We start from the raw sequence: 12,270 nt of genomic DNA on the forward strand, positions 1-12,270 counted from the left end.
ACCACTTACACAGATGACTTAAGGCCACACACTACTCACAAGAAGTTAAGGATATCTGCGCTTTTGGGTGAAATAAAGGCACATTAAGTTCACCTGTAAAGGTTGTAGTGGATTTTAGGTTCATCCTGAATTTTCACCCGAAAGCCAAACATCCCTGACTTTTTGTGAGTAGTGTATATGCGGCGTGAGAGGACATCACAACAGAGTCCTGCTGTAGAGGAGGCATTCAACACTTAAGTACTCTATATATTTCCAAAACTGGTTTGCGTCAGGAACGTCAGGATGTATAGAAAGATTTACCTTTACAGTAAATCTGGCCTACAGTGGCCATTTGTCCTTTGCACAATGCGGTAAAAGCCTTTATTTTCTTTAAACTGTAACAATGTCAGTGTGTACAAAGTGTAGTACGAACAGTACAGTAAAAACTCTGATTGTGAAACTACGCTTTTAATGGCTTGGCTTGTAAATTTGGATTCAAACACAACTATAGTTACAGTTAACATAACTCATATACACCAAACAGAATTTCAGGATTATAAATATGCATCTAATAAAATAATAGTCTACATCAAACCATAATTCAGCTATCAAAATTAAATATCATAAAACTTGACTAATAAACACATTAACTTGTCTTAAATCAAGGACTTTTTGGTATAACAAAATGTCTACATTCAATCAAAAAATGCCACACAATATTTTAGCAACAACACATGAATGAACTCACTGCATTTAAATAGCACTTTTCAAACTTTTCAAGCACCCAACGTGTTTTACAGTGAATGGTGAACCTCACTAACCACCATAAATGTATAGCACCCAGCTGGGTGATGCACAGCAGGCCCTATGCATTTGGGTTAGGCTTCACATGTGGCAAAACATTTTTAAAAACCCACTTTGGCACCTCATGCATCTTGGCAATTCTTTAGCTTATAGTAAAGTTTGCATAGTCACAGAGCCTATTGAAAATGGTCATGAATGGTTCATTATCTGTTCATCAGTCTGTTAGTATGATGTTTATGAATTATGATTACAGTACAGTTTTAATACAAGTGTACTGAAAAACTGAGCTACCTTTGCATCACTTTTCAATATGTCCCAATATGTCTTACTGTACGAACTGCCACTTTAAAAAATGTGTAGTTAAGCTGGCACAGATTTCAGTAGACTGATCCATCAGATCTGGGGCCGAATATAGGCTCTATGCATGACTCCATTTTGGATTTGCTTCCTACTGGGCAATCAACTTCCTGTTTCACTGTACAGGCTATGACAGAAAATAACAGTTTACTGGCCTCTAAGTTTTAATATTGTAGGCTATTGCTAGTTGATCACCATAGCTAAAGTTATGTAACCAGTTCAATGACATAAGTTGCTTGATTAAGCTAAAGAACATTTTAAACTCTTTTCCGTGCTGGAGTGAGTGGCACACATTTTCACAAAGTCGGTCTACATTAGACGCGAGACAAGGTTTTGAAGACAATGACTATAGAAAAGAGACATATCTGCCAATGTATTAATGTAAACAGGAAGTTGATATGCCAGTACAAGCCAATCCAAAATGGAGTCGTGCATGGAGTGCATTGAATGTTTTAACACTCTGTGAAATTGAAATTGAAAATTGAAATTGAAAATTGAAATTGAAACAGAGCTTGCTCCGACTGTCTCCCGATGGCACCTGCTACCAGACAACGGCAAGTGAGTCACGGTATGCTGGGTCCCCACTATATCAGACACCAAGATACTCTACTTCTCTCTTCACGTCACAGTACTAAGACATGCAGTGTTGGGACTACAACGTTAAGTGCAATTTAGTGCATATTAAGAACATTACAGTGCCTATGCCATCTGTTGATGTACACTAATGAAAACAAACAACAACACAAAACAAATGTAAATGTACCATAGCTTAGTTCAGGCCCAATCTGGAAAGACTGTGCATTAATATTAATTCCTTGGTAATACAGATTTTAATTTACAATTACGATTTTAAGTTCTTAAATATTTCAAAAAAATATATGGTATTCTGCTTCTGACATATTATTTTGACGTTATTATTTTGGTATCAGCTCAGATCAATCAAATCACCTTGCACTGAAGCCTCTTCCGGTTTCCTCTTTGACCAATCAGCAATCAGTTCTTTCACTTCCTTCCCGAACTCCTCATGCATTTGCCTAAAGTCCTCCGTGGGGTCTGACCACACCCCCTGAGGCGGGGCGGGGCCATTGATTGGGGCGACCAGCGCGTTCCGTTTGGGCCACAGCTTTGGAGACTTCTTATTGGCTGCCTTGGCGTTGGTGGGTGCGTTCAGGAGCAGCTGCTGCGGAGCACCCAGGTCCACAGAGTCCCTCGCCTCCGGGGCAGGGGGGCTGGTGTAGAAGATGGACCCCGGGATGAGGCCTCGAGAGTGGGACTGGGCCATGCCGTCTCCCCCCAGGCACTGTGGGTCTGCTGGGGTCTCTCCAGCTGCACAAGCAGCCTCTGATGGAGAGAGAGAGGGGGAGAGAGACAGAGAGAGAGAGAGAGAGAGAGAGAGAGAGAGAGAGAGAGAGAGAGAGAGAGAGAGAGAGAGAGAGAGAGAGAGAGAGAGAGAGAGAGAGAGAGAGAGAGAGAGAGAGAGAGAGAGAGAGAGAGAGACATCCTGTGTGAATGCATGCTGCAGGATGTGTGACTGATATCAGTGTTGTTAAATGTTGTGAATGAGTCTCATCATAGCCAGGGACCGTAATTAATCATTTTGATTTGATACAATGCAACCAAAAAAACACAACTGCATATATATAATCCAGACAGAAGAATCTGATATTGTTCAAAGAATGCATACATTTGGCGTGGGTATAGATCATTTGGGTCTTAGCTGTGTAGGATTCAATCATCAATCAATCAGTACACTGGATCTCTACCTTTTCTAAGTCAACTCAATTCATATTTGTCTTTTGTATTCCTAGACATTTAACTTTCTTTATGTTTCTCTTTGGCCTGGCTCTGCTTACCAAGGTATTGCTCCTGCAGGTCCTTCACGAGCAGTGCGAGGTAGCCATGGTTGGCCAACAGTAAGGCTTTAATCCAGCCCTCCAGGCTGGCCTGGTCCTCGGCTGCAAACTTGTACGTGCGCAGGCCCGGCTCGCTGAACACCAGCGAGAAGGCGAACTTCTCCTCGGACTCGCACAGCTGCACGGAGCACCCCTCCAGCACGATGACGCCCGCAACGTCTCGCTCGCTTGGACGCTCCTTGTAGAACAGCAGGTTCCCCTTCAAGATGCACCAGCGCCTCTGATAGGATGTGTTCACCTCACCCTGAGCCAAGGGAGAGCAAATAGACCATGTTTAACTTTGTGTGAGCAACTGTGCAGTGTGCAGTAAAGTACACAAGCCTCCCTCCCGATGCCTTAAGGGACGTGTTAGCCACAGACGCTAGCACCCACGTTAGCAGGCCTGCCCCCCAGGCCAAGGGTTCTGCAAATTCAGCTGTTCAAACTCGGGCAGGTGCAGCGATGAACCGCGCAGACGACAACACAAGGCAGGTTACACTTGCAACAAGAGAGAGTCCCTCTTATGGGGGATACAAGAACAAGCACAGCCCTTGAGCCTCCTTTAAAGGCACAGTCCTCAATTACAATCAGTGTAATAACTGTAAGTCGCTTTGGACAACAGAGTTTGGCAAATGGCTGACCATAACCGTAACCATAACAATACAAAATGCTTCGGCTACTCTCCTCACAGTTCTTCAGCTGTCCATTCCGAGTGTAGCCTACATCCAATAAATTATGCTATTCCAAATAGACCAAAGTGACTTGGACCACTGACAAATATCACTTCAGTCAACTGACAATGCTGCTTCATGGACCATTGATGGGAGGGTACCCAAATTCCACTTCAAACCTTTCACTAGGTGGGGGACTGTACCTTTAACCCTATTCTAACTAGGGAGGCTTAGTTCAAGCTGCACTGCACTCTACTGTCTGTCCAAAAGCCATTAGTTTGTTCACCCACACTGTTTCAACATTTACATTTCTATCTATGCAAATGATCTGCAATAGGCTACTGTTAGGTGTGTGTGAGTGAGTGTGTGTATACCTTTTTGTACAGATATCCCTCTTTGTCCGTGGATGAACTGCAGGAGAGGTAATGGTTCAAAATCTTCCCATGAATCTTCATAACTCTTTAACTACTGTCTGGAGTTTGAAAACAAAGCATGCACATTTTGATTTTGTTTTACTGCTGAATTAAATGAGCAGGTGAATGTTTCTTCCTGATTTCACTCTGAAAATAAAAGGCTTCCTGAACAAATCTGTATAGAACTGCAAGTTCAGACTGAGCAAAATGCCCTGTGTTAGTTCATAACTGCGCCTCATAAACAAGGTTAGTTTTCCTTTCCCACACGCACTGGTCATTAATCATTAATACCGCTTTTATCTGCAGGTCTAAGGTTTGGCCTGCATGCGCGCATACCAAGACATAAGCTGGCGAGGCGTATAGCCCTATATGAACAAATAAGCTACTGACATAGGCAGTAGCCTACTAAATGACCTGAAGCCCTGACGGCATGTCAGTAAAGAGCCATTCTTAACATACCTGTTCTGTTCCCCAAAAACAACGATCTCTGCTCTTCTTGTTTTACGCATAGGTTATTGCTGGTCAACCCTCCGCTTCCAAACAATCATTCAAAGCGATGCAAACATTTCCCACGACGGACTTGACGAGGTGGTTAAACCTGGTAGCCTACACGGCAAAACACGAACTGATAACACATAGATACATCTGCAGAACGCCCTACTATGTCAACGGTCTGGAGAGTTTTTACTCGTGGGCTGGGTAAAAAGGGGTGTTGTTAAACGCATACTTCCTGGTGCCAAGGTGAGCACATCCCCCGCGTTAAAAACATATGGTCTTCGAAAACTTCACACAGCTGGTTTCCTTAAACCAAATAGCCATTAGCCAGTGACACCCGCGGTAGCCTAAAACAGTTGTGTTTTTTACGCACGGTAAATTCCAGGAAGCGTAGCTCAAACTCCAGAGATCATTGTCTATTTACGCTATCTCTCCTCAGCACCGACCGCACCGCAAGGGTTTCGTATACTGACTCATACCACCAGTTACGGATAATGACTCAGACTGATCCCGACTGTGATATCGCTTCTGACAGAAACTGGCCCTCGTTGGTAGTTCCACTTTTCATATCCTGTATTTGCTGCTAAACCACAGCGGTCAAGAAAGTAAATAATAACACACACACACACACACACAAAATGAGGCTATATTTGTAGTGTGGTGTGAATGTGTCTTTTGCATGACACATAAGCGAACTAGAGACAGACAACACTAAGAATTGTTAAGTCTGGACTTAAAATATCTACTTTATGTCTGCTGCATACCATGTACAAACTTATTATATTTACAAGTTATTCCCCAGAGGTGAAATACATACATTACATATTAAAATACATTGTAGTACTAACAAATACATCAGCAACAATGATAAATAAAATCATTTAGCCTTAATGAAACAACCATGAATGAGCTGGCAATGATCAGAACTCACCATGGCTTTTGTCTCTGTTTCTAAGACACATAGGAGAGAAAACACCTCTCAAACACACACACACGACTTGATAAGCAACTGTTCCATACCTTATCTCTCTGTCTCTCCCACCCCTTCTCACTCACTCACTCACTCACACACACACACACACACTCTCTCTCTCTCTCTCTCACACACACACACCTCTTGATAAGTCTGATTGTTCATTGGCCTGTTGCATGCTAGGTTTTGCAATACTAGTAGTTTGACCCCCCCCCCACACACACACACACACACACACAAACAAACACAGAGAGGCTCCAAAATGTAGTTGCCCAAACATTAAACTACGGTCACATTTACAACAATATTGTAATTCTAAAGACATAATGACAGTATATGTTTGAGTAGTATGTTGTATTCTGTTGTACAGATGAAATATTCACAAGTAGGCCTAGATAAAATATCAATTTCTTGAATCTGTAAAGAGAATTAACCACAATCACTTAATTTTCTTTTTGTCATCATGACTTTAAAGTTATGCTACTGTATCAAATCGAGCAGACCTTCAATGACAAAACCATAGATATTAAAGCTACATACCACATTGTCTGTCAAGTTCTATTAAGCGGCATACATGAACGTGGCCGCCATATTACTGGGCGCAAACGCCTTTACTGTCTATGGGCAACACTTGCTGGCAATCAGAGACACCTGCCTGATTTCCAGTCAGAGTCACACGCTCCTCCATTGGCCTCCAGTAATTGTTGCCCCCACCAAGATGACGATGCTATTTACGTACGTTCTGGAGCCCAATATGGTATCTAGCTTTCTAATATCTATGGACAAAACCACACAGTGCACCAATGTGGCATAGATGTTGACAGAATGGACATGATAGGTGGGGGGGGGGGGGTTTAATAAAAACTCACTGAGTAAACACCAAACAATCAGTAAAACTAAATTATGACCTTGGTTGGTTAGCTTCTTCAACCTGTGCTTTGCCTCGAGAAAATTCACATTCATTAAATGCTCAATAATAATAACCTTATAGTCTAGAAAAAAAGCAACAGTCATCTCCCAATTAATTTATTTTCACATTCGTTACAGCCAATGATCCAGATCAACTCCCATTCACTGATCAGTCAGTTCAGTTTTGTTTTATCTTACAGCGTGTCCTAACAGGACCTGAGCAAACAACGGTCTTGTTGCATTCAATATCATGACCTTATATTGCATCATAATAGTTTATCATTCTAAGTAGCCGAGCAACGCGACGGACAGAAAGGAAAGAGACAAAAACGTTCGCTCAAAACGTTGCTTTGCCTCAAGCTGCACAGCACTGCTTCGTGTCGCGTACGTACAGTCAGGAATTCCAATTGAAAACAATGTAATCAAACAGATTTCACCGCTAAATTTTGCTCGCATTGCATCCTGTTAGGACATGCTGTTATAGTGAAGATTTTAAACACATCATCAGATAGGATCAGTGGCGCCCTGAAGCACATGTGCGGATCAGTCCATCTCTCCTGTCCAAAGACGGACGCTGCACCTTCTCAGTTCTGAGTGGGTCTAAGGTCGACCCAGGCCTGCTGGAGTTGGGCCCTCTCCCCGACGTGGATCTTTTGGTGGCGGCGAAGGTTCTCGCCGCGGCTGAAGCTCTTGCCGCACTGTCCACAGTAGTAGGGCTTCTCGCCGGTGTGCACTCGCCTGTGCTTCTTGAGGTCGCCAGCCTGGCTGAAGCAGCGGCCGCATTGTCCGCACGCGTACGGCTTCTCGCCCGTGTGGCAGCGCTCGTGGATACGCAGGTTGCCCAGCCGGCCGAAGGTCTTGCCGCAGACGCCGCACACGTGCGGCTCGTCGCGGCGCAGGCCACCCTGACGTTGGCGCCGGATGTCACCGGATAGGCGCGGAGCCCGGCCGAACCCGAGCCCCAGACGTCGGCCCAGGCCCTGCGGTGACTGATGAGGATGAGCCGGGGCTGGCTGGGACTGGGGAACAAACAGGAGGTTGTAGGGCCCAGCAGCACTGTTCAGGGTTCGGTGAGGAGCTGGCTGCTGCCTGGCGCCACTCAGGTCCTCTGTGAGGCCGAAGGTGCCCAATGGCGCCTCCTGCTGGCCGATGGGGGACTTTGGCGAGACCGGCTCGGTTTTGATGTGCTCCGTCGAAATCGCGTGGGCGTCAGCTAAGGTTTGTTTGCGAGGCGACAGGACACAGTTTGCTGTCGTTGGGGTCAGTGTGGTTACACGGCTCACTGCAACGGTGTCAGCGTCGCTTTTGATGCCGTCGACAACGCAGAGTCTCACAGTGTCTTCAGTGGGGGCAGCCCCTTCGCCGCTTGAGGTCCTGTCGTGGTCAGTTAACATCAGTTGCACTCTCACGGCACACTCTGTGAGCGCCTCTGCCGAGAGCTTCTGCTCTTCCTCTGGCCTTTCCTCCACGTTCTGTTCGCGCTGTGCATCGCCCACCACTGGCTTCTCATCGTCCGGAGGGCTCTCGAGCTCAAGGCTCACAGGAGAAGACCTGGCTGCATCACAATCCTGCTGCTGCTGCTGTTCCTGAATAATAGCACACTCCAAAACAGAGGCCAGCTGAACCCGTCTCACTGCTGATAGGCAGAATGAAGTCTACAATTACTTTTTTTTGGCAAATACTGTCATTTAAAGTGTCACAGTTTACAAAAAAAAACTCACCGTTTAGACACGAATTTAAGATGTGCATGTGTGTGTGTGTGTGTGTGTGTGTGTGTGTGTGTGTGTGTGTGTGTGTGTGTGTGAGAGAGAGACGGAACTCAAGGAACTGGTCAAGGTGTTGAGTGTGGAAGACTATGTATAAGAAGATTATTCGCTACGCTCTTCTCACCTTCCCTCTCGCTCTCCAGCCTTCCCAGGGCGTCGTGCAACCTCTGCCGGAGTCTCTCGTTCTCCCGCTGAGTGCGGGCGGTTTTCTTGATACTCCGACACCGTCTCCCGCACGAGCTCCAGAACTTCATGCACGGCCACCGTGAGTAACTTGGACACTCGAGCATTAAGTCGATCAATTTTCGACACTCTGTATGATATATAAATTAACAACTGTATACATATGCTTAGGAGGCGTAATCAACAAGATCTATCGTAAAATACCGGTTTAGGCTACTGTGTTTAATGTGAATACTGAATGCTTCAATACAGCTTGTTTTCTTAGCTAAATGACTGTTGATGACGTATGGAGGGATTCCAGAGCAAACTACTAAGTCTCACATCACAACTGGTTTTATGCAACTTGCCATTAGCCTACCAGTGACCAAACCATAAACTCGACAGTTTAAATAGCGACGTTACCTTGAATACATCTGATTTCTTTCCATTGTTGTTGTCGTCGCTGACATTCCAGTATCCTTTTCCTGTCACGTTTTTAGGTCTATAAATTCTACTGTTACATACAAAACAAATATAAAATATATTTTAGATGGTTATCCAGCTTATCAACGAGCCAAGGAGAGTTAACGTTACGTTATTAATAGTTGTCTGCTGCTTCATTAGCTAGCAGGCCAACTAGCTTCCAAGCTTACTTGCAAGAGTAACTTAAGCCATGTGGGCTTATAAGATGACAGGGTCAGCAAACATGCATCTCTGAAAGTGAAATATTGCCATTTGACATTTACGTAACAAGTCTAAATCAGTAGTTTCAAAACAACTGTATCCCTGATTCGGTATAACAACTACGCTGTTCCTCATCAGGTTTGTTTGTACTAAGGAATTACTTCCGGCCATAATAGCACTTCTGTCATAATAAGAGTCGTTGTTTATTGTACGCCCTTCATAACAACTATATGATAGACTGTATAATAAACTGCAAATGAACTTTTGTTTGAACTAAGGAGGGGGGTTGCTATTAATTATTACTGAAAACGTGTGTTTGGTTACTATAACTGGATATTCGACGTCTTCAGAATACTAAACATATAAGAAGTGCCTTATGTTGAGTTACTCCAATCTAGATTTTTTGACGTTAATCACTCATATTGCTATTGTCTATCCAAAGTAAGATGCCGGTTTCAAAGTTAACTGATGGTCAAATCAACCAAAACTCTGATATTGATTGTACCTCCAAGTGGTCTGTGACGTAAGCTTGTGTGAAGGAAAGAATAAAATGGCTCTAAAGCATTCAGTTCTTATTCCGTCAAATTTGTGGTCTAGCAGTACTTAGGTAAATAACCTGGACAGTTAGGTTTGCACATTTAGTGGTTTTTGGAAATATGAAGCAAAACTGCATTTAATTTATTCAGATGTTTTTTCTCCAGAAATCCAATGCAACCACTGCATGCCACATCAGATATTTTGGTCTAATTGACAAATTGTATACCATTAATACCACAATTTAAGGTAACACTCTAAACAACTAAATGTTTAAAAAGTATGAGTATTCTTTTTTATGTAAGTGTTTCAACATTATAACATTCTACAGCCAATGACAACCAACAACAGCCAAACACATGTGGAAATGACATGCCCCAGAAGGACTTATATTGCAACATAAATTGGAAACAAACAAAATACATAGTTTAAGTCTTGTGTTTTCAAGCTTTCTTAGGTCCATAGGTCCGTATCTGTGCATCAGTGGAAAGGATTATAAATAGTGAAAATAACGATAAATAGTAAATTGCCCTTATTTTTGCTGGCTCCTCTGATGTCATTGTCCTACCCCTTTCTCATGTTAAATAAACCTAATAACAACATTGTCTACAAGAATATCTTTTCAAAAAGTCTGTATCAATGTTGAAATTAAAATCCTGATGTTAAATTAGTTAACATCAAGCAAGACGCCTCAGAAGCTGAGGTGGCGGTAGCTGTGGATCCTCTGGTGCGTCTTGAGGTGGATCAACTGTCGGAACTTTTTGCCACACTGTTGGCAACCATACGGCCGCTCGCCGGTGTGCACACGCTTGTGCTTCTGCAGGTTCCCGGCGAGGCTGAAGCGCCGGCCGCAGTGGCCACACGTGTACGGCTTCTCGCCCGTGTGGCAGCGCTGGTGGATGCGAAGGCCACTCAGCCGACTGAAGATCTTGCCGCACAGCAGGCAGCGGTGGCTCTCCTCTTGGCCAGAGAAACGCCGATGATGTTGCTGCTGCTGCTGCTGCTGCTGTTGCTGCTGCTGGGCCTGATTGAGGGGGAACGACTCCACAAAGGCATTGAATGTGTCAGAATGAATGTAGTGTGGCACTTCTGAAGTATCAGAGCTGTGCTGCAGGAGATCTAACTCCTGGACATCGTTCTGTGCTGCGTTAAGGGCATAATCTGGGGTGGGTTCCTCGTGGTCGTACAGCTGGTGTGAAGGCACGGGTTGCTGGGAGAGGGAATATTCCAGAAGGTCGGGCTCCGCTTTGATGATATTGACGTCGGCTGGCATCCCTTGCTGAGTGAGTGAGGTGGAGTTAGCCAGTGATGAGCGTCCATTGGGAAACACTACACTTTCTGCATGTGCTGAGGTGTCCTTTGAGTTCACAGATTGTGAGTGAGCAGAGCTGTCACTTTCTGTATCCACCACGGTGACACATGAAAGAGCCACTTGCTCAACGCTGATGATGGATTCTACCTTTAACTCCAGATGATTCTTCACTTCATCTGCAGAAGTCGCTCTGGACTCCAGCTCTGGCTTGCCCGATGCCTCAGAGGACGGTAGTTGTTTACATGAGCATTTGGACTGCTCTGATTGGCTGGCCTGCAATGGAGGACGTGCTCTGGACACCCGTGACACTAGAGAAAACAAATACATGGGTCATTCGGTGTGAAATCATCACTTTTGGACCGCATTGGCACAGATTTGAATGAAAATGAATATAATTATGTCATGCGTAATTATAATATTCAAACCTGAATAATAAAAAAAAAAACTATATTTTAAAATGGGTCAACTTTTTACAAAAGTTAGCTTGTACTATTCTCATCATGACCAGAGAGTTTGGTCTTGGGTTTTCATTTTATTGCAGAGATATCATTGGTTATGGTATACTTTGTTTACTTATACCATGTGTTTCTGCTCCTTGTGTCTCTGTCTCCACCTCTCACTACACATTGTGAGCAGCTGCATAATTCTATCCACTGAATGATATTAGACTATCTAGTAAATGCCAGAGGGTAATATAATGTAGAACTGACAATAATAGCAACAAAACTCACATTCTCGATCAAACCATTGTTGTAGTCCCTCGAGTTTCTTCCTTAGTCTCTCGTTCTCCCTCTGAGTTCGAGCGGTTTTTTCTTGGTACTCCGACACCGTATCCTTTACCACCTCCAGCACCTCGTGGACTGCTGCGGTCAGCAGTTTAGAAACCCGTGCATTCAGTCTTTCAATCTTGGTCATCTTCATGAAAGGATGAGTAGGAAACGATACACGACAGGTCATTTAACTTTTCTATTTGTTGTCTGAAAAATTAGTGTCACTGCTGTTCACGATTTTCAGAAGAAATTCCCGGAATTGCACTTCTGACACAAATTAGGCTACATAAAGTTACTGATTGTGATCAGTCAAAGCGAAATTGACTATATACCCATCGCCATCTGATGTCAAACAGGTCCTAAACGCCGTAGCCTACCATAGGCTACAATTAGGCTACGTAAAGAGTTGAATGATTTAAGAGATAATCTTAAAAAACAAAAAAAAACTCTTTAAACTTATATGCCAAAATGTTAATTTCAGCCATGAAAAAACGAGTGAAAATCAATCAATCACGAAATATTCCTGAGCCTTGCACTCGCTTATCATGA

At 43.8% G+C, this 12,270-nt stretch overlaps 3 protein-coding genes across 7 annotated transcripts; all 3 read right to left on the minus strand.

Moving 5' to 3' along the window:
• Window positions 1–431: 431 nt before the first annotated feature.
• Window positions 432–6,252, minus strand: LOC121700275 (sesquipedalian-1-like). 3 transcript variants are annotated; one of them, XM_042083155.1, is made up of 4 exons: window positions 5,543–6,252; window positions 4,078–4,175; window positions 2,994–3,297; window positions 432–2,481 (listed from the first exon to the last, which is right to left on the minus strand). In XM_042083155.1, exons 2-4 carry the CDS (start codon window positions 4,156–4,158, stop codon window positions 2,066–2,068), a joined length of 801 nt encoding a protein of 266 aa, XP_041939089.1. In that variant the 5' UTR covers window positions 4,159–4,175; window positions 5,543–6,252; the 3' UTR covers window positions 432–2,065. The 3 variants fall into 3 exon arrangements, with proteins under 3 accessions (XP_041939089.1, XP_041939086.1, XP_041939085.1); XM_042083152.1 differs by lacking the exon at window positions 5,543–6,252 and adding an exon at window positions 4,576–5,242; XM_042083151.1 differs by lacking the exon at window positions 5,543–6,252 and adding an exon at window positions 4,576–5,239 and having other exon boundaries at window positions 4,078–4,162.
• A 342-nt stretch (window positions 6,253–6,594) lies between these two features.
• Window positions 6,595–9,274, minus strand: LOC121700247 (zinc finger and SCAN domain-containing protein 2-like). Of its 2 annotated transcripts, XM_042083112.1 has the most exons (4): window positions 9,075–9,274; window positions 8,845–8,935; window positions 8,384–8,572; window positions 6,595–8,129 (listed from the first exon to the last, which is right to left on the minus strand). In XM_042083112.1, exons 3-4 carry the CDS (start codon window positions 8,547–8,549, stop codon window positions 7,078–7,080), a joined length of 1,218 nt encoding a protein of 405 aa, XP_041939046.1. In that variant the 5' UTR covers window positions 8,550–8,572; window positions 8,845–8,935; window positions 9,075–9,274; the 3' UTR covers window positions 6,595–7,077. The 2 variants fall into 2 exon arrangements, with proteins under 2 accessions (XP_041939046.1, XP_041939045.1); XM_042083111.1 differs by having other exon boundaries at window positions 8,845–9,274.
• A 388-nt stretch (window positions 9,275–9,662) lies between these two features.
• LOC121700256 (zinc finger protein 583-like) lies at window positions 9,663–12,270 on the minus strand. Of its 2 annotated transcripts, XM_042083125.1 has the most exons (3): window positions 12,054–12,270; window positions 11,683–11,866; window positions 9,663–11,259 (listed from the first exon to the last, which is right to left on the minus strand). In XM_042083125.1, exons 2-3 carry the CDS (start codon window positions 11,864–11,866, stop codon window positions 10,331–10,333), a joined length of 1,113 nt encoding a protein of 370 aa, XP_041939059.1. In that variant the 5' UTR covers window positions 12,054–12,270; the 3' UTR covers window positions 9,663–10,330. The 2 variants fall into 2 exon arrangements, with proteins under 2 accessions (XP_041939059.1, XP_041939058.1); XM_042083124.1 differs by having other exon boundaries at window positions 11,683–12,270.

The sequence above is a fragment of the Alosa sapidissima genome, chromosome 24 (genome assembly GCF_018492685.1).
Source record: "Alosa sapidissima isolate fAloSap1 chromosome 24, fAloSap1.pri, whole genome shotgun sequence".
Classification (NCBI taxonomy): domain Eukaryota; kingdom Metazoa; phylum Chordata; class Actinopteri; order Clupeiformes; family Clupeidae; genus Alosa; species Alosa sapidissima.